This window comes from Molossus molossus, unplaced genomic scaffold (assembly GCF_014108415.1).
Source record: "Molossus molossus isolate mMolMol1 unplaced genomic scaffold, mMolMol1.p scaffold_m16_p_26, whole genome shotgun sequence".
Lineage (NCBI taxonomy): Eukaryota > Metazoa > Chordata > Mammalia > Chiroptera > Molossidae > Molossus > Molossus molossus.
In genome coordinates, this window is record NW_023425362.1 from 261191 (window position 1) to 286210 (window position 25020).

Here is a 25020-nt window from a genome sequence, read left to right on the forward strand (position 1 = left end):
AGAGGCTGTTTTCCTGGTTTCCTCTCCCCAGCCTCTGTGGGCCCCTCACCTACTTCGAGCCCCAGGGAAGCTATCTCCTTCCTGGGCTCAACAGTTGCAGACTCCTCAGCCAGCCAAGTCCAGGTTCTTGGGGACCCATGTCCCTGCAGATTATTTTCAGGCAGTGTGGTTGGTGCTATGACGGGAACCTGGCCTCTGCGTGGAGGAGGGTTCAAGAACCCAATCATGTAGGCAGGAGGCTTAAGTTGGGTGTAGGGACTCTGGGTAACAAGTGCAGGGAGCCTGGGCTCTCTCACTGGAGGAGAAGGAGGGCAGGGGGAAACATGAGGCTTATTATAACAGACAAGGAAAGTTGTCCCAGAGAGACGAGCAGCCACCTCCCGGTGCCCCACCCGCTCACAGCCTGGCCCAGAGTCTGCCCAGAGAATAGCAGCTGCAGTGCCAGTGCGGCAGCTCAGAGGGATGTCTGTAGTGGGTCGGCCGGGGGCAGAGTCAGGATGAACGGACAGAGGACCCCTTTACTCCCCAGGGGAAAAGGCGGCAGCTCCTTGGCCTGGAACTGGGCAGTCCCCTCAGAGACCGTGAAGGTAGCAGTGACCTGATGATTGAGGCAGTAGATGGTGTTGCCTAGCACGGTGCAGCGCAGCGGGACGGGGTCCGGCAGGGGCAGGGGGGCAGCTCGACTCCAGGAGCCCGTTATGGTGTTGTAGCGCATCACGGCGGCACCCACACCACGCAGCAGGTCAAAGCGGTACAGGAAGCCCCCTAGCGCCACCATGTCGCTGGAGCGCCGGTGGCTGGCACTGTAGGGGCACTCGTCCCATGCATCCTTCACCGGGCTGTACCTGAGCAAGCGGTAGAAGAGGTGGCCCCCAGTGACATAGATGTCCCCACGGCAGGCCACAGCCTCATGAGCCACAGGGAAGGTGCCTGCGGGGAGGGGCGCGCGTGAGGTCCAGGTGTCTGTGCGTGGGTCATAGCGCTCCATGCTGTATAGGCACTCGCCCCCGATAGCGTAGAGCAGTCCATCCAGGGCCACCAGTTTGAGCTGGGCACGGGCCTGCTGCATAGGCCGCACCTGGCTCCAGATGTTGGTCAGAGGGTTGTAGCAGAAGACCTCGTTGGAACAGACGGCCTTGGCGCCAGAGCCACGGATACCCCCGGCCAGGAACAGGTAGTTGTGCATGGTGCAGAGACCACAGCCCCGAAGCGGGGCCTCCTCTGGCACCTGGGTCAGGAGCCGCCATGTGTTCTCTTGTGGGTTGAACACATGCAGGTGTGATGGAGGAGGCAGGGGTGCAGGGCCAGTGGCAGGAGCCTCCTCCACTGGAGGGCCCCTTGTGAGCCCTGAGCGGCTCACCTGGTAGAGGTTGGGCAGCACGAGGACCCCCAGCACAGCCTGGCCCCTGCCAGTCCGAAGACTCAGGATGCGCTCTCGGTCAGCCCCACTCAGCTGCCGGTAGAGAGTTGGGTCCCCCAGCACGTGCAGCAGATTGTCGCTCATTAAGGCATAGGTCTGCTGGGCCAGGCTCTGATGCCCGTGCTGCTGGGCAAAGGCCAGTACATCCAGGCAGCTGCCCAGGTCCAGCCGCCGCTGCAGAGTAGCTGCCAAGGCCGGCTCCCTAGCAGGGAAGCTGGGCTTCCGGGGCCCCTCCACCACCCCCCAGCTCCCAGGTTTCTGCAGAAACACCATGAGTTTGCGGGCCTCTTTCTGCTTCTCTGTGACAACCTCCTTGCTGCCTACAGGGCTGGGCCTCTCCCCTAGAGCCTCTCCAGGAGCTGCCTGGCTGACTTTCTGCTCAGAGCTCTCTGCTATTTCACACATGCTGCGTTTCCGTGGCCTGGGGACAGGTTGTGGGTCCCGCCTGGCCGCAGGGGAAGGTGCAGGGCCAGGATTCCTCTGCTCAGACAGCTGAGAGGGGGCCCTGGGAACTGCAGCCTCGTTAGTCTCAGAGCTTCTCTGCTGTGGCTGACATTCAGCCTCAACCAGGCCCCCTGTGACCATTCCAGCTGGGGAGCCATGCCTATCTTTGAGACTAGGGATGGCTCCTTCAGGGAAAGAACCAGACTCCCTGTTCTCTGAGGCTGGGGAAGTGTGGGGCTCTTTAGGGCTCTCCATAGCTGCCCTGAGGGCTGTCCCTTGGGGCCTCTCTTGCCTGGGGAAGGGGTGACTCCTAAGAACCATGGAAATAAGATTTCCCCAGCTGGTTGAGATTCGTCCCTCCTGGTTGCCCTTGCAGAGAGCCACTCTAGGCTCCTGATATGCAGGCTTCAACTTACCAGTGGGGGCAGGGGTAGGGGCTGCAGCTGGGGCTGGGGCTGGGGCTGGGGCTGGGGCTGGGGCTGGGGCTGGGGCAGAGGCAAGGGCTGGGGCAAGTGTTGGGGCTGAAGTTGCTGCTGGTGGTGGGGCTGAAGCTGCTGCTGAGGTTGGGGATACGGCTGGGGCTGAAACTGCGGCTGGGGCTGGGGCTGGGGTTGGGGCTGCAGCTGGGGCTGGGGCTGCAGCTGGGGTTGGGGCTGCAGCTGGGGCTGGGGCTGCAGCTGGAGTTGGGGCTGGGGCTGCAGCTGGAGTTGGGGCTTCTGGTTGGGCTGCAGCTGGAGCAGAGGCTGAGCCTGGGGATGCAGCTGGGGCTGCAGCTTGGGCTGAGGATGCAGCTGGGGCTGGAGCAGGGGCTGGGACTGCAGCTGGGGCTGGAGCAGGGGCTGGGGCTGCAGCTGGGGCTGGAGCAGGGGCTGGGGCTGCAGCTGGGGCTGGAGCAGGGGCTGGGACTGCAGCTGGGGCTGGAGCAGGGGCTGGGGCTGGGGCTGGAGCAGGGGCTGGGGCTGCGGCTGGGGCTGGAGCAGAGGCTGGGGCTGCAGCTGGGGCTGGAGCAAGGGCTGGGGCTGCAGCTGGGGCTGGAGCAGGGGCTGGGGCTGGAGCAGGATCTGGGGCTGCAGCTGGGGCTGGAGCAGGGGCTGGGGATGCAGCTGGGGCTGGGGGTGTTGTAGGGGCTGGGGCTGCAGCTGGGGCTGGAGCAGGGGCTGGGGCTGCAGCTGGGGCTGGAGCAGGGGCTGGGGCTGGAGCAGGAGCTGGGGCTGCGGCTGGGGCTGGAGCAGGGGCTGGGGATGCAGCTGGGGCTGGAGCAGGGGTTGGGGATGCAGCTGGGGCTGGAGCAGGGGTTGGGGATGCAGCTGGGGCTGGAGCAGGGGCTGGGGCTGGAGCAAGCATGGCTGTGGCTGTGGCTGCAGCTGGGACTGGGGCTGGGGCTGGGGCTGCAGCTGGGACTGGGGCTGGGGCTGGGGCTGCAGCTGGGGCTGGGGCTGCAGCTGGGGCTGGGGCTGGGGCTGGGGCTGGGGCTGGGGCTGGGGCTGGGGCTGGCACTGCAGTGAGATTTTCATCTTTAGCAGGACCCTGGTCAACTCTGAGTGGCAAAGAGTGTGAAGGAGAGGAGGTGGGAAGAGTTGGAGCTGCGGGTAAGAGGCCTTCATGGGGCTGTGCTTTGGTGGTCGGGGAATCTGAAGATGAGAGAAGCTTAGGCATGTGTTGGGGGGTTGTGGGGGAGGGTGCACAACTGAGGCTGTCTGAAGCTGGTCTCCCTGTGTCCAGATCGCCAGCTGCCTGCCCACTGCTTGGCTCCCCCTTGCCTCGCCGAGATCTTCTCCCTTTTCTGACACCGTGGGCCCCTTGCTTTTCTGTCTTGCCTGGCTCTGTGCTGAAGAAAGCATGGTCTCCAGAGCCAGTAGCCCCAGTCTTCCCCACAATGCAGGACACTGTGATCCCCTGCCCTTGGGACAAGAGTGGGCGTCCCCACTGCTGCCCCTCTGGCCATGGGCCCATGGAGCCTGGGGTCTGGTTGAAGCTCCTGGTGATGAGGGCCTCCCTTCTTGCCCAGGGCCAGCCTTCCACAGAGGCTGGAGACCCCTGAGGCTTCTTGGGAGCACAGGGCCCAACCTCCCTACTCTCACCAGCTTTGGCCCCTGAGTTAAGAGCTAAAACTGGATCTGGCTGAGGGCTGCTTTTCCTGTACACCCTCTCTGAGCCATCTGTCAGGTGCCCAGTCTGCACGGAGTCTGGTGGGGGCAACTCCTGGGGGTCAAAGGACCTCTGGACACCTGCAGAGAAGCTGCTGGCTGCATCCACAGCGTCCCACACACTCACCACAGTGCCCAGGTGTAGGGGGTCCAACTGTGTGGGGCGGCAGGTTCTAGCTCCTGAGCTGTCATCCATCTGCCACCGCTGGCTGCCCAGACCTCTCCCCAATGAGCCAGGTGACCTCACCCCTTGTTTCCAGGAGCCGGTGTCCTGTTCCACTGTGTGGCCCAGGGCCTGGTGAGCTGGTGCCTTGGCTCGGATGCCTCCTGCTTCCATCTGCACCTCTGCTTCTCTGTCCAAGCTCCGAGGAGTAAAGTGTATCAGGAGAGGGGCAGGTATTCCTCCTGCTGTGCTCGTACCCGGGAGGGCCGCCCCTGGCCTGAGATGCTCCTTCCCTTTACCCCGGGAGATTTCTGGGGTAGGATTGCCATGCTGCTGTCCCAGGGCTCTTCCACTGGCCACCTCGCCAGGTGTCTTGAGTGGAGGTGCGGCTGTGGCAGTCAGATCTCCACTTCCCAGGGGCTGGTGATCCTGGGCGCCTGCTGCAGCTGGACCCCCCTGGCCAAGTCCTGGGGGGTCTGGCTTCCCCCGCCCTGAGCTATGTCCTTCGTCGCCACCACTGACCTTGGACTTTGGGGGCAGGGCTGGCCCAGCTCCTCCTGCCTTAGAAGGCTGGGCTTGGGGGCCTGTGGATGCTGGTCCTGTTGCTTCCTGGTCCTGCCCCGAGCCAAACCAGTGTAAGGCCAGTGCTGTGGCGGCCACCACGGCCAGTGCCAGCAGGGTGAGCGCAGCGCTGTCCCAGTCATCGTCCCCGTCCCAGTCCCAGCCCCAGCTGGAGCCATCAGGCCCTGAGGCACCCTGGACCATGGTGCTGGGCAGACCCAGCGCCCAGCGCGAGGAGCCAGGGCCGCAGGCTGAAGCTGTGTGCGTCTCCAGCAAGCCTGTCCTGCACTCAGGCCGGGCTGCCTTCTTCGAAGATGGAAGATGGCATCAGCAGAGCGCCCCGCCCAGAGGGCTGCCCAGTTAAGGTGGACCTGTGCCGGGGCCCGTCGCTCTGCCTGGCCTGGGAGGCGGTGGCTCTCTGTGCCTGCAACCAGGCTTAGGGGGTGTCAGTCAGGCCTAGCTGGAGAGCTCAGGAGACAGCCCGCAGAGCTCCAGGAGCTGGGGGGCCTGGAAAGGCCCTCCACCCAGCTCCAGCCCCTGTTCCATAGGCTGCAGTGCAAATGGCAGTGCGTCTCAACACTGTTCCGGCACCCCAGTCAACCTAACAGACCCTCACACCCCCAAACTCATCCCACACCCCCGTGTCCCTCCTCTGAGCCTGGGCCCAGCCTCAGGGGCTCTGGCAGGAAAAAGTTACCCATAGGGAGATGTTATCTGTAGCTTTAGCAACACGATGCAGCCCTGATAAAATTACCAGAAACTCGAGAAGATGGTTCCACTGTGGTCCAGCGGGGAGAGGGGGGGAGGGGGGGGAGGGCCACAGCCCTGGTGCCAAGCCCGCAGGCTGGTCTCAGACTAAGGAGGGAGTCCAGGGAGGTATGGGTCCTGGACACCAAGTGCTGTTCAGCACAGAGAAGGGCTGCTGAGAGGTGTGACCTCCAAGCACCACACTTCACAGGTGTGCAGAGGGGCTTGCACTGCTCTCTCCAGGAGACATCAGGGTGCTCAGGAGGAGGTCCCGCACCCTCTCCCCCACCAGCCTCTGGACTGTGAGGTCAGCAGAGATGGAATTGAGTTTTCAAAAATTATCTATGTTTTCAAAAGAAAAAAATGAATGACATAAAATCCAAAAGTTGTATTTCCCTCTTTATTAGCCTGGCTTATTACAGCCCACCTGGCCCTTCCAGGACCTCCTGGACAACCCCTGGAGTGTCTTCATGCCCAGATGCTGCCCTCGCCATACCCCTGGGGAGCCCTGAGTCCAGCCCCTGGATCCTTCAGAAAACTCCGTCGGGCCCTGGGTGCTCGGTCAGCCTGACTCCTGGGTGTCCCATCTCAATCCTCAGCTTCCCCTCAGCCCAGACTCATCACTCCACTCCCACCGTCCACACTGGGGCTCCGGCCCCTCACAGGCCAGCACGTAGAGGCTTCCGCTGGGCCTGGTTCCTCAGGGGAAGAGCTTTGCTTCCTCCAGCTGCATCTCACTTCAGCTGATCTCAGGCGTAAGTCTTGGGCCAGTGCCAGGGGGGGCCCAAACATGAAAAAGAGACAAATCCCTGGTACAAAGCAGAGCCCCCCACAACATGTATTTGTTCCTTCTTCTGGGACACAAGACTTCTCCCTGACGCAGGCAGCAAGGACATGGCCAAGGAGCGTCCCTGGCACCCAGCCTGGCCTCTGCCGGCCTCAGGTATCTCACCATCAGGTAGCCTTGTAGCTCCCCCGAGCATATTAGATGACAGCAGGAAGGTGGAAGGTGGGCCCACGCCTTAAGGTGGACCTCAAGTTGGGGGCAGGCTTTCTGGACACTGCCTTCATTCTCTGTCCTGTTCCCAGACTCTGCCTCTTGGTTCAGTTTGGGATCAGAAGACCTTGAGAGGTTGAAGATGACATACCCACATGCACCCCCTGTAGGCCACACTGTACCCCATCAGGCATCTCTACCCAGCTTCTGAAGGCCCCTGTCTTCAGTCTGAGCTGCAGGTTGCTTCAGAGAACAGGAGAAGTATCCACAAAATGATACCTTCGGACACCGTGGCGAGGAGGAACTGAGCACCAGAAATCGTCCCAACCAACCTCACAAGGTGACGAGAACAATGATGGGTCCTAGAGACACAGAGGTGGCCAAGGAAGGATCTAGTCCCCACCTCTGTGGAAAGAAAACACCTCTCTTGTCAAAGCCAGGTCGAGGGCAAAACTTTGCCCTGCGTGGAGAAGCCATCGGGAAGGTGAGGACCTGGCACCTCCCTGACTTCCCAGAGAGCACTCGGCCAGCTGACAGAACTTCAGAAACAAGGTCACCGACAGACGGCGAGCCAGTCGTTCCAGCTGTGCTGTGGCAGCATGAGCATCATAAATCACCACTGAGGTAAAAATAAAAGTCAAGAAAATGGGGGCCTGGCCCTGGCCAGTTTGCTCAGTGGTTAGAGCGCCAGCCCATGAACCAAAGGGTCAAGGGTCTGATTCCCGGTCAAGGGCACGTGCCTGGGTTGCCGCGCAGGAGGCAACCAGTCGATGTGTCCACATCGATGTTTCTCTCTCCCTCCCTCTCTTACACTCTGTCTAAAACTCAATGATAAAATGTTCTCAGGTGAGGATTAACAAAACAAAACAAAAAAAAGAAAGAAAAGAAAATAGGTGCCTGGAAGGTCTGACCTATAGCGGTTTCCTAAGAGCTCCTGTTCTCACTGCCTGCTGTCTCGGTCTGTACAAGGAATGAAGAGGGAGTTGTGCTCATGTCCTCGAAGATCCTGTTTCCTCAGAGACAACACAAGCAGAGCAAGAGTGGAGACAGTCTCCTGCCTGCCAGCGACGACCACCAGCCCGATGCCAGGGCCAGGAGGGGAGGCACAGCCACATGAGCTGGCCCCTGTAGCGCCCACAAGACCCACCACGACCTGGTCCTAGAGCCTAACCAAAGTGAGACAGTGCCCCAGCCACGACTGTGCCCTTTCCAAAACATTCAGTGGAGGAAAAGCATAGTGAAATGAAGACATAATACCAAGATAAATACAATGGACAGCTAGTATACATATGATGGTGGAGAGCAGCAAACCCCATCAAATGTAGGGCTTCAATGTTACTGGAATTTTTAAAAAGCAACAAGTTTTATATAATCAGAAATGATATACAACAAAGAATATGACATTATTATATAATCCTATTTGTGTTAAAAGTATATATGTATTTTTGTATATGTAAAATAAATCTAGAATAACAATTAAGGCTTATGCCTGGCCTTTGTGGCTCAGTGGACTGAACATTGTCCCATGGACTGAGAGTTCCTGGTTCAATTCCCAGTCAGGGCACATGCCCGGGTTGCGGGCTCAATCCCCAGTAGGGGGCATGCAGGAGGCAGCTGATCAATGTTTCTCTCTCACATACATGTTTCTCTCTCTTTCTCCCTTTCTCTCTCTAAAAAAGCATATTTTAAAAAAGAATGAAGGCTTCTTTCTCTCCCTCTCATTTCTTCTCTCTCTCAAATCAATAAAGGGAAAAAAATTTTTTTTAAATCTTAAAGCCCAGCTGGTGTGGCTCAGTGGTTGAGCATCAACCCATGCACCAAGAGGTCACCGGTTCGATTCCCAGTCAGGGTACACGCCCAGGTTGTGGGCCTGATCCCCAGTGGGGGGCATGCAGGAGGCAGCCAATTGATGTTCTCTCTCACTGATGTTTCTATCTCTCTCTCTCCCTCTCACTTCCTCTACGGCTAAAATCAATAAAGGGGGGTGGGGGGGAGAATGAAGGCAAAATAAAAACATTTTCAGGCAAACACTGAACATCTACACTAAAGAAAATTCTAAACTATCTCTGTATTTCAGGCATAAAGAAAATCAGACCAGATCAAAGAAGTAAGAATGCCAGAAGGAAAGAAAAGCAACAACAACATAAAGTGGTAAGCTAAAAAATTTAAATGAACATTGACTTTATATCTCAATAATAGGATCTTGTGAGTGTCTTATTATGTAGAATTAAAAGAAAAACAATAGAATCAATGAAACCAACAAAACTGACAAACTTTTAGCAAGACTGACCAAGAAAAAAGGAAAAAGACACAAATTACTAAAATCAGATATGAAAGTGGGAACATTACTACCAACATTACAGAAAGAAAAGTATTATAAGAGAATACTATGAACAATTATATCCCAGTGAATTAGATAACCTAGATGAAATGGAAAAGTTCCTAGACATACACAAACTACCAAAATAGACTCAAGAAATAGAAAATCTCAACAGACCTATAACAAGTAAAGAGATTGAATCAGTAATCAAAAACTTTCCAACAAAGAAAAGCCCAGGACCAGATAGTTTCTCTGGTGAATTCTACCAAACATTTAAAGAATTAACATCACCCTGGCCAGTTTGGCTCAGCGGTTGGAGCGTCGGCCTGAGGTCCTGAGGTCCTGAGAGACCCGGGTTCAGTTCCCGCTAAGGGCATGTACTTCGGTTGCGGTTTGTCCCCGGCCCTGGTTGGTCGTGCGGGTGACAGCCACTCGATGTGTCCCTTCACGTCGATGTTTCTCTCTCTCTCCCTTCCTCTCTCTCCCTCCCACTCTGTCTGTACAAAGGATGGAAAAATGTCCTCGGGTGAGGATTAAAAAAAATAATAAAAAAATAAATAAAATAAAATAAAATAAAATAAAGAATTAACATCAATCCTCTGAAACTCTTCTCCAAAACTGAAGAGGCAAGAACACTTCCTAATTTATCCTCTAAGGCCAGCATTATCCTGATATCAAAGCCAGATAAATACATCACAAGAAAAAAAAGTTACAGACCAGTATCCCTTGTAGATGCAAAAATCCTCAACAAAACAGTAGCAAATTGAATCTAATAGCATATTAAAAGTGTTAGACATCATGACTAAATGGAATTTATAGCAGGAATGCAAGGAGGGTTCAATGTAAGAATGTAGTACATTGATTAGAATAAATTAACTTTTAGACTACACTAATGTACTAAAGTATAAGGCTGCTATTCAACACAGTGCAGACATTCTAGTCAGAGCTAGCAGTGAAGAAAAGGGAATAAAAAAGGCATCCAGACTTGAAAGGAAGAGGTAAAACTATCTCAATTCACAAATGACATGATCTTATACCTAGAAAATCCCCCCCCAAAAAAATCAATAAGAAAGCAACTTGGGCTAATAAACAAATTCAGCAAAATTGCAAAATAAAAGATCAACACACAAAAATCAGTTGCATTACTATACACCAGCAACAAAAAATCTGAAAAAAAAAATTAAGAAAGCAATTCCAGCCCAGCTGGTGTGACTCAGTGGATTGAGCACCATCCCATGGACTGAGAGGTTCCGGTTCAATTCCCAGTCAAGGCACATGCCAGGGTTGCAGGCTTGATCTCCCCTAGGGGGCATGCAGGAGGCAGCCGATTGGTGTTGATGCTTCTCTCTCATTGATGTTTCTATCTCTCTCCCTCTCCCTTACTTTCTCTAAAGTCAATAAAAACATATTTAAAAGGAAAGAAAGAAAGCAATTCCATTTACAATACTATTTAAAAGAATTTAATACTTGGGAATAAATATAACCAAAGAAGCAAAATACTTTTATGAAAACTACAAAACATTGCTGAAAGAAATTAAAGACCTAAATAAATAGAAAGACTTCCTGTGTTCACAGATTGGAAGACAATATTATTAAGATGTCAGTACTGCCCACCGTGATCTACAGACTCAATGCAACCTCTATCAAAATTCCAATGGCCATTTTTGCAGAAATGGCAAAGCCATCCTCAAATTTATATGGAATTGAAAGAGTCCCTGAATAACCAAAACAATCCTGAAAAGGGACAAAGTTGGAAGACACACTTCCTAATTTCAGAACTTACTACAAAGCTACAGTATTCAAAGCAGTGTGGTACTGGCATAAGGTAGACATATAGATGAATACAATAAAATAAAACCCATGTGTCTTCTTTGACAAGGGTGACAGATGGAGAATACTTTCCCAGTGGAGAATAATAGTCTTTTCAGTAAAGGTGATGGGATACCTGAATATAAATGCAAAAGAATGAAGCTGGATCCTTACCTCACACTATATATAAAAATTAACTCCAATGGATCAACATTCTAAATATAAGAGCTTAAACCATAAAACTCTTAGAAGAAAACACAGGAAAAAATAAATCTTCATGATCGTGGATTTGGCAATGGATTCTTAGATATGACACCCATAAAAATGAGAAACAAAAAAATATATAGATGAATTCAGTTTCAACAAAATGTTGTGCATCAAAGGATATTATTATTAATTTTTTATTATTATTATTATTATTTTTATCCTCACCTGAGGACATTTTCTATTTTTTGTTCAGGTAGAGTGGGAGGGGGAGAGAGGAAGAGAGAGAGAAACATCGATGTGAAAGGGACACATCGAGTGGCTGCCACCCGCACAACCAACCAGGGCCGGGGACAAACTGCAACCGAGGTACATGCCCTTAGCGGGAACCGAACCCGGGTCTCTCTGGACCGCAGGACGACACTCTAACCACTGAGCCAAACCGGCCAGGGCAGGATATTATTTTTTAAAGTGACAACTTGCCCTGGCCGGTTTGGCTCAGCAGTTGGAGCGTCGGCCTGCAGTCCAGAGACCCGGGTTCAGTTCCACTAAGGGCACGTATCTCGGTTGCAGTTTGTCCCTGGCCCTGGTTGGGTTGCGTGGGTGGCAACCACTCGATGTGTCCCTTTCACGTCGATGTTTCTCTCTCCCTCTCTTCCACTCTTTCTGAGCAAAAAATGGAAAAATGTCCTCGGGTGAGGATAAAAAAATAAAAAGTGACAACTTGCAGAATGGGAGAAAATGTATTCAAATTATATATCTGATAAGGGTCTAGTATCCAGAATGTATAAAAAACTTTTTTTTTCCTTTATTGATTTCAGAGAGAGAGAAAGTGAGAGGGAGAGAGAGAAAGAAACATTGATGAGAGAGACCATCGATTGGCTGCCTCCTGCATGCCCCCCACTGGAGATCAGGCCCACAACCTAGGCATGTCCCCTGACCAGGAATTGAACCGGCAACCTCTTGGTGCATGGGTCGATGCTCAACCACTGATCCACACCAGCCAGACTATAAAGAACTTTTACAACTCAACAACAAAAACACATAACTCATATTTTTTCATGGGCAAAGGACTTGAATAGGCATTTCTCAAAAGAAAATATATAAATAATTGGTAAGTATATGAAAAGACACTTAACATCATTAGTCATTAGGGAAATGCAAATCTAAACCACAACAAGGTACCACTTCACATCCACAAAGACAGCTGTAAATTAAGAAGAGTGAGTAAAAGTGTTGGTGAGACTGTGGAGAAACTTGAACTCTCACATATTGCTGGTGGGAATATAAAATGGTTCAGCTACTGTGGAAAATAATTTGGCAGGTCTTCATAAAGCTAAATATAGAACTATATATGCAATTTAAAGCGTATATCTAAAAGAATTAGAAACAGGTACTCGAACATGTATATGTACACACATGCTCATAGCTCTGTTCACAATAGCCAACAGGAAGAAACAGCCTAAATGTCCATCAACAGATGGATAAACAAAGTGTGTTTATATTCATACATTGGATCAGTCATAAAAAGAAAGGAAATTCTGACACATGACACATCTATTCACCTTGAACACATTATACCAAGTGCAATAAGACAGTCACAGAAGGACCAACACTGTGTGATTTCACTTAAATGAGGTACCTAGAATAGTCAAATTCATAGAAACAGGAAGTAGCCCTGGCCAGTGTGGCTCAATGGTTAGAATGTCAGCCTGTGTACTGAAAGGTCATGGGTTCAACTCTAGGTCAAGGGCAGGTACCTGGGTTGCAGGTTGGATCCAGGCAACCAATCAGCTCGATCCCCAGTAGGGGGCGTGCAGGAGGCAGCCAGCCAATGTTCTCTCTCATCGATATTTCTATCTCCCTCTCCCTTCCTCTCTCTCTAAAATCAACAAGAAGACTTTTTTTTTTAATGCTCAACTGAGGACATTTTTGCATTTATCTTCAGATAGAGCAGGAGGGAGGAAAAGAGAAAGAAACATCAATGTGAGAGAGACACATTGACTGGTTGCCACCCACATGACCCCAACTGGGACCGGGGACAAACTGCAACCTAGGTACATGCCCTTAGTGGGAACCAAACCCAGGACTCTCTGGTCCGTGGACCGATGCTCTAACCGCTGAGCCAAACGGGCCAGGGCAAAAAAAAAAAAATAATTAATAAAAAAAATGAATAACAGTTAAGAAGACAGACAAAATCAAGTGTTTTACTTAGAAGTATTTGGGACCAGAGTGAGAGGAGGAGGGTGCCTCCGGTGACACCGATGACAATGTGGAAGGTAGAAGTCATACGCACAATATGTATTTGTTTTAAATTTTGTGAAAAATAAAAACAAGGTAAATTGAAAGAAAAACCACATCTCTTCCTTGCCATATATTAACAAAAATTTTCACCAATAATAAACCTTAAAACTAGACAAACTGTGTCATCAAGGTGAGGGTTTGGGGGGTGCAGCATATACAGCGCCCTCTGGTGATAGGTGCTATGCATACCGTCCTTCAAAATAACGTCTCAAGGGTACAGAGGGGTCACAGAGACCGTATTCAAATAAATGTATGTAATCTGAGCCAATGTGAAATTTTAAGTGGCTATTTAAAAACTGGATTATTATTTATCCCTGTGAAAAACGTATATCCTGTAATAGCTCAGGGTACATCTGTAATTCATTTGTGACATCCCACGGCATTCCATCACACTGGCTGATCTTTTCTGCCGTAAACAGTAACAATAAATTAATTAAAGCTACATCAACAGGGAAGATGACTCTCAGCAGCATCATGTGATTTTAAAAAGTAAGTCTCACTCGGTAGGAATGTAAAATGCTTCAACCACTCTAAAAAGTTGGACAGTTTCTTAAAAACAAACAGTACCATCCACCCAGCAGCAGAGCCCTGGGCATTGGTCCCAGAGAGGTGAAATGTCTGCACAGGTGTGCACAGCAATTTCTTTCTTCTCTCTTCTTTTTTCAATCCTCACCTGAGGATATTTTTCTATTTATCATCAGATAGAGCAGGAGGGAGGGAAGGAGAGAGAAACATCAATGTGAGAGAGACACATCGACTGGTTGCCTCCTGCACGACCCGACCAGGGCCAGGGATGAACCAAAACCGAGGTATGAGCCCTTGACCTGAATCGAAGCTGAGACTCATTGGTCCATGAGGCCGACACTCCAACCACTGACCCAAACCAGTCAGGGCCATAGCAGTTTCATTATTAATAGCCAAGCTATTTTTAAATTAATAACAATAAGAATGTCATGTATCAAAAACTACAGATAGCCCTGGTCAGTTTGGCTCAGCGGTTAGAGCACTGGCTTGCGGTCCAGAGACCCGGGTTCGGTTCCCACTAGGGGCACGTACCTCGGTTGCAGTTCGTCCCCGGCCCCAGCTGGGTCGTTCAGGAGGCAGCCACTCGATGTGTCCTTTTTTTGGGGGGGTACATGGCCCTAGCGGGAACCGAACCCGGGACTCTCTGGTCCGCAGGCCAATGCTCCAACCGCTGAGTGAAACCGGCCAAGGCTCAATGAGTACCTTTCATGTCGAAGTTTCTCTCTGTTTCTCTCTCCCTCTCTCTCCCTCCCACTCTACCTGAACAAAAAATGGAAAAATGTCCTCGGGTGAGGATAAAAATAAAAATAAAAATAAAAAAGTTTCGGGGACTAGCTGCATGTCCGCCTCTCTGTGCTTGGCCTGGACTTGGGGGCCAGGAGGGGTGGGCCCATGAAGGCGGAGCCTAACTGGGAGCGCCCCACAAGTCCGGGAAATGTCGCCCCAGGGGCCTTCGTCATCGACCAGAACAAAAAAAGAGAACAAAGAAAAAAAACACCTCTCCGGGGTGGGGAGGGGTAGCTGAGTGGTTAGAATCCTCCCAATCCCTGGTCAGGGCACATACAAGAATCAAACGATGAAAACAAATCTATGTTTCTCTCTCTCCCTTTCTCTAAAAATCAATAAATTAAAAAAAAATTTTAGCAATGGCGGGGTGACTCACTTGGTTGGAGCTTCCTCCCTTCCTGTACACCAGAAAACAAAATAATTGGTTTCAGATTCACTTTTGGGTTGGGGCATCTAGGCAACTGATTCAATGTTTTTCACAAAAACTTCTCTCTCTCTCTCTCTCTCTCTCTCCCCCTCCCTCACTTCCACACTCTCTAAACATCAATGGAAAAAGTATCCTCGAATGAAGATTAACAAAATAAATAAACATTCTCTGGTGAGGATTAAATAAGTAAAAAATATATATTTTTTATAAGAAACCCTTTTCCCGCCTCCCCTAGTCCCGACTGAAGCCCCGCCCACCCACTGTCCTTGGTGACCAGCCCAAGTCTGCCCCTCCCTGTCCCCAAGTGATCTGCCCTCTCAGATCAGGCACTTCTGAACTTGTGGCAAGCAAGGCAGAAGCAGGCTGAAATCCGAAGCAGGAAAGGCAAAGAAAGGTAAGGGTTGGGGTCCGATTATGAACCCGAGAAGTGGGAGCTAGACACAGACACACGCACATGGGCAACACAGACACGGGATGGAGGGTGGACAGGAGAAACGGGAAAGGTGGGGACAAGTGCCGCTGGCCACACAGAGGGACACAGGGTGTTGGCAGGTTCCAGGTGTGTCTTGAACCTCACAGGCCTGGAGCAATGGCGACCCCAGCGATCTCAGGATCCCCAGCACCCACCCCAGGGACCGACATCTCCAGCAGAGGGCCCCAAAGCCCTTCTGACCCATCGCCAGAGCCCAAGCAGCTCCCGGAGTTGATCCGCGTGAAGAGAGACGGAGGCCGCCTGAGTGAAGGGGACATTAAGAGTTTTGTTCGCGCTGTGGTGGACGGGAGCGCACAGGGTGCACAAATAGGTGTGAAGGGAAGGTTGGGTGCTCCCAATTCCAACCCACAGACTTCCTGCCCTGAGCACACCATAGCACCCGACCACTGTCACTGGCCCCAGGATAACCCATCACTGTAGGAATGCCCCCTCATGCTGCCTACACCACTTTACCCCATGCTTAGGGGCCATGCTCATGGCCATCCGACTGCGTGGCATGGATCTGGAGGAGACTGTGGCACTGACCCAAGCCCTAGCCAACTCTGGACAGCAGCTGGAGTGGCCAGAGGCCTGGCATCAGCAGCTGGTGGACAAACATTCCACAGGGGGAGTGGGTGACAAGGTCAGCCTGGCCCTGGCACCTGCCCTGGCTGCCTGTGGCTGCAAGGTGAGAAGATGCCCTCCCTCCAGGCCAGAAACTCTGACCTCACAGGCTGGCAGCTCCCAACCTCAAACTTGGTCCACACACAGCCCCCAAAGTCAGGACCCAAGCTTCTTGTCCCCCTAGAACAGGACTTGGGTCCCTTCCCTATCAGCCCCATAACAGGACCAAGTTACCAAGCGCCCCCTTCCCCTTCAGCATCCCAGGAAGGACTCTCAAGGGAAACGCTGGGCACTCCTCCTAGATGTGTGTCAAGGATAGATACCAGCCTCCTCCCCCAGAGCCCCTCCATTCCAAACCAGGACAATTTCTTATCCATTCCCTCTCCACCAGCGGGACACCCACTACAGCTTCTTAGTAAATACTTAACTCCAGCTGAAGTTCTAACCAGAGAAGGTGAGGGAAGAAGTGGAGTGGATGACTGCAGGTGCACTCACCATCCCTGCCTTGCAGGTACCCATGATCAGTGGACGTGGTTTGGGCCACACAGGGGGCACCCTGGATAAACTAGAGTCTATTCCTGGATACACCGTCATTCAGAGCCCAGAACAGGTACGTGTGAGCCACTGATTGGTCACTGATCGGGTTATTGATGGACACATTAACCAGAATCACTGAAGAATCACTGATGGGTTGTTAATTAGGGTCACTAATGAAAATATTAATCAAAGTTATTGATGTATCATTGATGATCATTGGACTTTGGTCAAGGTTACCAATGGAACTTTGGAGTCATGAAGAGGGAGTTGGTTAAAATCATTAATGGTCCACAGGACATTGATTAATATCACTGATGAGTTGGGCCAGTCATTTAGGAGGACTCATCAGAATGTTTATAAGTCACTGGTCATGGTTTTGAACATTCGTCAAAGTTGCCGTGAGATTTTGATCAGGATTAGTAATGGGACCATAAATCAGAGGTCACTCACAGTGCCTGGGAGTCCTATGTGAGCGATTTCCCCAGATGCAAGGTCTGCTGGAGAAAGTGGGCTGCTGCATCGTGGGTCAGAGTAAGAAGCTGGTTCCTGCAGATGGAATCCTGTATGCAGCCAGAGATGTGACAGCTACTGTGGACAGCCTGCCACTCATCACAGGTGACCTGACCCCACACTCCGAGGTTCACCTTCTGCATGCTAAAAACCCCTGATCCCGCCCTGGCCGGTTTGGCTCAGCAGTTAGAGCGTTGGCCTGCGGTCCAGAGAGACCCGGGTTCAGTTCCCACTAAGGGCACGTACCTTGGCTGCAGTTTGGCCCCGGCTCTGGTTGGGTCGGGCGGGTGGCAACCACTCGATGTGTCCCTTTCACATTGATGTTTTTCTCTCTCTCTCCCTTTCTTCCTCTCTCTCCCTCCCACTCTATCTGAACAAAAAATGGAAAAATGTCCTTGGGTGAGGATAAAAAAAAATCCCTGACCCCTAATGGAACAGTAAGGGGTCCTCTCATAAGGAGACTGTGGGACCTCTCCCAACCTCAGGGTTAGCATCACAGGATGCCTGACCACTCACTCAAGAGAGGGACTTGCCCAGGCCCTGTGACTCCCATCATAAGGGACTTGGCCCTCAATGTTTAGGGTCCCCGACTCCTCATGACTGACCCGAGTCAGAACGCCCTGCGCCTCTCAGGAAGCTCCAGGCTCTCCTTTACCTCCAGCCCCTCTGCCTCCCTCACAGCCTCCATCCTCAGTAAGAAGGTGGTGGAGAGCCTGTCTGCTCTGGTGATCGATGTGAAATTCGGAGGGGCCGCCGTCTTCCCTAGGCAGACAGAGGCCCGGGAGCTGGCAAGAACGCTGGTGAGCAGCTGTGCCCATGAAGCCGTGTGGCCTCTCCACAGGGGTGCCCTAGGTGGTTCTGGCCTCTCTGCTGGGGAGGTCTCCTCCTGTGGACCCATCTCCCCTTCAGAACTCAGCAGTCTGCTCCCTGTGTGCCTCTCCGTCCACATCCACTCAGCAGCCCTGTGTCACATGGCCTCAGCCAGGACCTGGCTTCCCCTATGCCAGTTCCTCCTTCGCTGCCCTACTCAGTGACCTTACCCAAACAAGGCCGGCCTGGCTTCAGGTCTCGAGAACCCTCCATGGCTCTCTGCCCCAGGCCAGGTACAAGGTCTCCCAGACCCCGACCTTGCCTGCTTCAGGTCTCCCCGACTATCACTACCCAAAGCCTTCTGTGACCCCCTCACTCCTGGGCAACTGGCAACCCAAGGTGCAGCACCAGCTGGAGTATTATCACAAGGATGAGGCCCCGCGGGCGCAGGGCAGAAGCCACACTGAACGTGTCTCCGCAGGTTGCTGTAGGGGCAGGCCTGGGGCTTCGGGTTGCAGCGGCTCTGACTGCTATGGACAACCCCTTGGGCCGCAACGTGGGCAACTCCCTGGAAGTGGAGGAGGCCCTGCTTTGCTTGGACGGCGCGGGGCCACCGGACCTGCGGGACCTGGTCACTAGGCTTGGTGAGCAGACGGGTAAGAGGTGCGGGGGTTGAAGCTCAAGAACCACCTCCACTACACCTAAGCCCGGGTCCCCCGCCCGCAGGGGGCGTCCTGCTCTGGCTCAACGGACTGGCGGAAGCCCAGGCAGAGGGAGCAGCCCGGGTGGCTGCAGCGCTGGACGACGGCTCGGCCCGGGACCGCTTCGAGCGCATGCTCGCGATGCAGGGTGTGGACGCGGGCCTGGCCCGAGCCCTGTGCTCCGGGACTCCCGCGCAGCGCCGGCAGCTGCTGCCCCGCGCCCAGAAACAAGAGGAACTGCTCGCGCCCACCGACGGTGAGCTTCCGCAGACCCGCGCTCCACCCCCCGCTTAGGGCCCTCCCCTTCCTAAGGCCCTGGCCCTGCCCACCAGCCACCGCCCCACCTGGCACGTCTCCCCGCAGGCACCGTGGAACTCGTCCGGGCGCTGCCGCTGGCGCGCGTACTGCACGAGCTCGGGGCCGGGCGCAGCCGCGCCGGGGAGCCACTCCAACTGGGTGTGGGCGCCGAGCTGCTGGTCAGCGTGGGCCAAAGGCTGTGCCGCGGTGAGCGCGGATTCCCGTCCCTCCACGCCCCCGCGGGCCGCCACGTCCCCAGTGACCGCCCCGCCCGCTGGCCGCCCCGCCCGCTGATCGCCCGTCCCGCCCGCCCCGCCCGCCGGCCGCCCCGCCCGCCAACCTCCCGCCCCGCCCGCTAACCTCCTGTCCCGCGACCCGCAGGGACGCCGTGGCTCCGCGTGCACCTGGATGCGCCTGCGCTCAGCGACCCGCAGCGCAGTGCCCTGCAGGAGGCGCTCGTGCTCTCGGACCGTGAACCTTTCACCGCCCCCTCGCCCTTTGCGGAGCTCATCTTGCCGCCAACCACTGCGCAGCAATAAAGCCCGAGAGCCGTAAAGCCGTGTCCGTGCCTGCCGCGCCGTGGGGAGGGGGGCGGGCAGGAAGGGCCGGCGAGCGGACAACTCCGCGGGAGGCGTGGCCCTCGCGACAAGGGGCGGGGCTCTTCCCGGCCCGTCCGGCACGTGACCCTCTTTGGTGGCCCCCCCACCTCCTTCCGCGCGCACTATCGACAGCGACCCGGCTGCGCGTGCGCGGCGCCGTTCACGCGTGCGCAGTGGCCCCGAGCGCCGCCACACGGCAGAACCCGGCTACCGGCCGTCTGCGAGCTCGGGGCCGTGGTCCCCGACGCCGGGCCGCCCGAAGTGCAGCCCCCGGGGAGCCTGAGAAGACCGCGGGTGCAGGGGACGGAGGGGCGGGCGGGCTCCTGGGTTGTGCTCGGGACGTGGCCTGCGGCGGAGTCCAGCTTCGTGGTCGCCGCTGGGCCGACGGCGGCTCGTTGCGGGGAGCGCCCTGGAGGGGGTGCGCTCCCGGACGGGCCCAGGAAGCACCCGCAGGTGCCTGCGCTTGCCGGGCACATCTCGTGCCCGCTTCGAGCCACTTTGTAAAGGGGGAAGCGGTGCAGAGAGTCTAGGGACGTGGCCAAGGTCACCCAGCCCAGAGATCGTGACAGGGGTGGCGGCCGGGCGCTCGGGCGCCCTCGGGGGGCCCTCAGCCGCAGCCGAACAGGTGAGGGGTCCTCAGACCACCTAGCGAGGCTCCAGAAGCCCCTGCAGAAAGGCGCGGTCACCGAGGAAACGGCGGGGCGTGCGCCGTGAGCCCCGAGTGGTCGGAGACCCGAGTGTGAAGGGGGATTTGTTGCCGGCGGAAGCCGGTGTCGCCGGCGGGTGCGCGCGGGAAGGGAGGCTCGCAATGGGAGCGCCGAGGGACGGCGCGGCAAGTACTGGTGGGTAATCACAGCCGCACTCTGGGGGAGTCTGGTGTGGGTGACACGGTTTCTGCTCTGGGTGCGGAAGGAGGGCTCTGAAGCGAAGGCTGCTGGGCTGCAAAACGGGAGGAGCCCGTCTTGGAGGGTCGAAGCCAGGCTCCCCAGCCTCCGTTCTCAAGTGGGCGCTTCTTGCACATCCCCGTGCGCAGGAATCCAGTCGGCTCAGATGCTAACACACAGGTGAGTGCTGGGCTGCCTGGAGCTGCGGGCCGGGGCGGGGTGAGAGCAGGTGGGATGAGGCGCGGCTAAAGGACAGGAGTGAGAGGTGTGGACTTTTCGATGACACTAAGCTGGAGTTTAAGGTTTCAGAGGTGAAGTGGTTCTGAGCTCAGCGGGGCACTGGGTGACCAGCTGGGGACAGCTGTGAGCCTAAGTGTGGGGTTGGTCCTTCAGTTGGTGGCCAGTCTCTAGTGATGAAAGAGGATCCAGGAGGCCAAGGACCTTCTGGCTCCTGAAACCTCTGCTCTCTTTCCAGGAGCATCAGGCCCATGCTGCTGCTGGCTCAGATGCCTCAGGCTCGGCATGGGCCCTCTCAGCTCAAGCCCCCGGCCCTCCACGTGAAGTCCTGGCTCTCGTCAAAGCAGGGCCCCGAAGAGACGGGCAGGCAGGGCCAGCCCCAGGGCCCTGGGCTGCGAACTAGGCTGCTGGTCACAGCCTTGTTTGGGGCTGGGTTGGGTGGGGTCTGGCTGGCCATGAGGGCTGAGAAGGAGCAGCAGCAGCAGCAAAGGCGGACAGAGGCCCTGCGCCAGGCCTCCGTGGGCCAGGGTGACTTTAGCCTGCTGGACCACTGCGGCCGAGCTCGCTGCAAAGCTGACTTCCGGGGCCAGTGGGTGCTGATGTACTTTGGCTTCACTCACTGTCCGGACATCTGCCCTGATGAGCTGGAGAAGCTGGTGCAGGTGGTACAGCAACTGGAGGCTGAGCCTGGCCTGCCCCCCGTGCAGCCCATCTTCATCACTGTGGACCCGGAGCGGGACGATGTTGCAGCCATGGCCCGCTATGTGCGGGACTTCCACCCACGGCTGCTGGGCCTGACTGGCTCCGCGGAGCAGGTTGCCCAGGTTAGCCACAGCTACCGGGTGTACTACAGCGCTGGCCCTAAGGACGAGGATCAGGATTACATTGTGGACCACTCCATTGCCATCTACCTGCTCAACCCTGACGGCCTCTTCACAGACTATTACGGCCGGGCCAGGTCAGCCGAGCAGATTGCAGACAGCGTGCGGCACCACATGGCCGCCTTCCGCAGTGTCCTGCATGGGTCGGGCCATTAAAGGGCGTGGTGGAGCTGTGTGTGCGTGAACTGTACCGGCTGCCTTGGAAGCCACAGCAGGAAAGGGCCTAGCGCCTGAGTGCAGCTGGGGTGCTGGAGGTGGGCAGCGATCTCTGCACAGAGCAGGAACCTTCTCAAGGAATAGGTTGGATGGAAACCACTTTATTAGGCTGGGCCAGCCAGGAAGTAGGTGGGAGTGAGCAGCTGTGTGCCCAGTAGCCACAGGGGACAGGGCTCCCCACTCAGGGCTGAGCCATGGAGGGGGCAGCATAGGTCTGGAAGCGCTTGTGCGCCTGCTGGTGCGTGAGCAGTCTTAGGGACATGGTGTCCACGGCCGCCTCCAGCCCCGGCTGCTGGGTGATCTCCACAGTGTGGTCATTGGCCTGTAAGGACAGAGTGTCAGCAGAGCCCAGGGACTGCTTCCCTCCCAGGCTCCCAGAGCCACTCACCAGTTGCAGGGAGGCCAGCATGGCACGGCACACCTCAAAGGCAGGCTGGCCAGCCACCAGCGTCGCGAAGGGACACCACTGGTTGAGCTGGCTGAACCTTGAGACCATCTGGTCCCCATAAATGTGGATGTCAAAGGGCATGTGCTGCTCCTGCGAGGGGGAAGGGCAAGGTCCTGAGGCGAACCCTGCAGGCAGCAGGGAGGCTCCAGTCCCCAAGCAGAAGCCTGCCCAGCCCCTCACCTGCTCCTGGAGCAGAGGCTGGATGCTGTCCTCCCAGTCCCTGACCCGCTGGCTCAGCTCTGTCTCCTGGACAAACTTCTGAGAGGTGGTGATGAAGAGCTCCTAGGGGAGAACCAGGGGCTACCGCCTTCCATCAGGTGCCCATATACCCAGCTCCCCACCCACTCCAACCAGGGCCTACCACATTCCTTCGGACCAGCTCCTCATAGCTCAAGGACGCTGGTATGGCCTCTGCTTCTGGAAAAGGGGAGCAGCTGTGAGGTGTGGGCCACACCCTCTCCTCCCTCCCCTGTCCCCAAGGGGACCCTCAGGACAACCCTGGCCAGCAGTTCACTCCTACACCTACCCAGGTCTGCAGCTTCCCCAAGCTTGGCCCCATCAGGCTCTGCATACTCTTCAGGCTCGAGGAAGTCATCTGCTGGGAGACGGGGTGGCCCCACCAGGAGGCAAGTCGGTGGGCAGCCTGTCCCGGCTGTCCCCTGTCCCCTCCCTGCCCTGGCAGGCACCCACCTGCCGCCCCCAGTTCCTGCAGGGAGTCCTCCAGGCGGTCCTCCTCCACGGGCCACAGCCCCTCCTCGGCCCTCGGCAGCCAGCGCTTAGCTACCTGTGCAGACAGGCTGTGAGGCCATGCTGTCTCCCACCACCAGGGCTGCATGGGGTCCACAGTGGCCGGTACTTGCCTCCCTCCTCTGCAGTTTCCCCAGGGTCTCCAGTTGCTCCTTCACATGTGTCCAGTACAGGACCTCCATGTCTACGTACAAAAGCCTCGTGAGGGCGCTTGTGTGCTGCCTAGCCCACCCAGGGCTTTGGGCATCCCCAAGCAGAGGGGAGGCAGGCAGAGCACGGCGCCATTATCCCTCAGAAGGGCCCACGGCCCCAGCCTCACCTGCAAATGATGGGCCCTTTCTCCGGGGCCTCCTGCCGTCAGCATGGTCAGCATCTGCAAGAGAGCTGGGTGGTCAGGAGCCAGGCCAAGTCTCCTCCTGGCCTGGCCTGGCCCAGCCCCACACCCCACTCACAGGTGGCCAGGCACCACTGGTGGAAGTCCTGCAGCTTGGTGGCGCCCTTCCTCTTGCGCTTCTGTCCTGGAGCCTCCTCCACGCAGGCAGGAACGGAGTAGGGCCTACCTGGGGAATGGACTGTCTCGGAGCACATCTGCAGGCCCTGGGCAGACCGCAGCGCCCACACCCCGAGGAGCCATCACACGAGGGAGCACAGCCCTGCCCAGCTCCCTCTGGGTACAGGCCACAACCCACCACCTGTACCCCTGCAGACCCAGCCAGGCACCAGGTGTGGTGGTCCTTCCACCCAGTTACCTTTCTTGAAGGGCTTAGAGTCCAGGGAGTTGAAGGGGTCCAAGCTCTGCCAGGGGTCTGGGGTCTCCTAAGCAGAGTACAAGCAAACTCAGGCCGAGGGGGGACATACACTCCCCCTGAAGCCAGCACTGCAGTGACAGCCAGGAAAGGGCTGGTCACACTCGATCCAGGACCCAAGGGTGGAAAGACCTCAGGCAGGCAGGAGCAAAGAAGTGGGGGGTGGAGCCTCAGCCAGACCCTCCCTGCCAGTGGAGTCAGGGGTCTGAGCCCACTACCTCACCTTCAGCTGGGTCACAGGCTCCAGGGCCTCTGGCCTCTCCCGCAGGTCAAACCTCCTGGGCTGGGCAGTGCTCTGCAAAGAAACGGCCTCAGGGATGCCCTTCCTCTGCTCTGGGAGCAAATACTCTGTAGGGACCCTCTTTGGGGGCAGGAATTTCAAATAGTTCAAGGACTAAACAGTAAAACCACCAGGAAAAACTTGAGAGAACACACAAACCAGTAAACTAGTGGTCATGGGGAAAAAGGAAAAAAAAGAACAGAATAATATGATCAATATCCATGTAGCTACCTGCCAAAATTAATAAATACTAACCCTTTCCTGTGTGTGGCTTGCCTTGTGATAGAAAAAGAGATTCCTTAGCTCTAGGGCTGGAGCACAGAGCCCACCCTGGGGTGGAGGGAGGCAGCGAAGGTCTCCAAGGTGCACCCTCCTGCCAGCCTGGCCTCAGAAGAGAGCCCCAGAGACCAGCTGCCACCCTGGGTGCCACACGGGCACCTGACAGCAGCCCACCCCTCGGAGGAGCAGCAGCTGCTGTGCTGGGAGAGGACGTGGACATGGCTGCCCAGGAGGACTAGGTGTGGGGCACCCACTGCCCTGTGCAGGACCAGGGTGGGACAGCGCCGAGCACGGTCCCGTGTCCGAGTGACTGCCGCAAACCCAGGGCTTGCCTGGTGGTCGGCTCAAGCTTTGCAGGCCTCAGTGTGGGTACAACCTGCTGCGGGCTCCTGGGCTCCTGGGCTCCTGGGGCTCCAGTGGGACCTCGGGGGCCTCGGCCTCAGGGAGCTCTGCTGCTCCCTCTGCATCATCCTCATCCTCACCCCCGTGTCCGGGTCTCGGGCCTTCTGGAGAGGTGCCTGGGCCGAGGAGCAAGAGACCTGTCAGCCCTGAGGAGACCAGAGATCACACGGCAGGGGGCTGCCCGTGGACCTGAGCCATCCCATCTGGCCTGTCATTAGACCAGAGAGCGCAGCTCTACACCCTCCTCACGCTGCTGTTCAGTTCACTTCGCGTCTTAGCTACTTTCCTTTTTTATTTTTATTTTATTTTATTTTTTATCCTCACTTGAGGACATTTTCTCATTTATCTTCAGTCACAGTGGGGAGGGGTGGGGGAGAGAAACATCCAGCAAGAGAGACACATGCACTGGTTGCCTCCCACACAACCCGACGAGGCC

The 25020-nt window shown here is 55.6% G+C and overlaps 4 protein-coding genes across 10 annotated transcripts in view; 2 read left to right on the plus strand and 2 right to left on the minus strand.

Annotated features, from left to right (window-relative positions):
* Window positions 1-454: 454 nt before the first annotated feature.
* On the minus strand, window positions 455-4939 carry KLHDC7B (kelch domain containing 7B). Its single transcript, XM_036278165.1, has 3 exons — window positions 3932-4939; window positions 2915-3196; window positions 455-2275 (listed from the first exon to the last, which is right to left on the minus strand). The coding sequence occupies exons 1-3, from the start codon at window positions 4937-4939 to the stop codon at window positions 455-457; spliced, it is 3111 nt and encodes a 1036-aa protein (XP_036134058.1).
* Window positions 4940-15155: 10216 nt separating this feature from the next.
* On the plus strand, window positions 15156-19361 carry LOC118641163 (thymidine phosphorylase-like). The gene is made up of 10 exons (XM_036278238.1): window positions 15156-15248; window positions 15434-15657; window positions 15812-16014; window positions 16462-16560; window positions 16973-17102; window positions 17679-17797; window positions 18289-18451; window positions 18534-18764; window positions 18872-19012; window positions 19187-19361. The coding sequence occupies exons 2-10, from the start codon at window positions 15444-15446 to the stop codon at window positions 19342-19344; spliced, it is 1458 nt and encodes a 485-aa protein (XP_036134131.1). The 5' UTR covers window positions 15156-15248; window positions 15434-15443; the 3' UTR covers window positions 19345-19361.
* A 451-nt stretch (window positions 19362-19812) lies between these two features.
* LOC118641196 (protein SCO2 homolog, mitochondrial-like) lies at window positions 19813-21779 on the plus strand. Its single transcript, XM_036278304.1, has 2 exons — window positions 19813-20468; window positions 20764-21779. Exons 1-2 carry the CDS (start codon window positions 20455-20457, stop codon window positions 21560-21562), a joined length of 813 nt encoding a protein of 270 aa, XP_036134197.1. The 5' UTR covers window positions 19813-20454; the 3' UTR covers window positions 21563-21779.
* NCAPH2 (non-SMC condensin II complex subunit H2) overlaps window positions 21722-25020 on the minus strand; it is a 39413-nt gene continuing 36114 nt past the window's right edge. The window contains exons 17-23 of one of the 7 annotated variants that reach the window (XM_036278294.1): window positions 22931-23001; window positions 22761-22854; window positions 22597-22665; window positions 22432-22484; window positions 22251-22352; window positions 22011-22160; window positions 21722-21944 (exon numbers count right to left, since the gene is read on the minus strand). In XM_036278294.1, the coding sequence (XP_036134187.1) occupies window positions 21804-21944; window positions 22011-22160; window positions 22251-22352; window positions 22432-22484; window positions 22597-22665; window positions 22761-22854; window positions 22931-23001 (680 nt within the window). In that variant the 3' untranslated portion in view covers window positions 21722-21803. Of the gene's footprint in view, window positions 21945-22010; window positions 22161-22250; window positions 22353-22431; window positions 22488-22596; window positions 22669-22760; window positions 23002-25020 lie in introns of those variants that run through there. The other 6 variants (XM_036278292.1, XM_036278293.1, XM_036278291.1 and 3 more) reach the window with 6 other exon arrangements.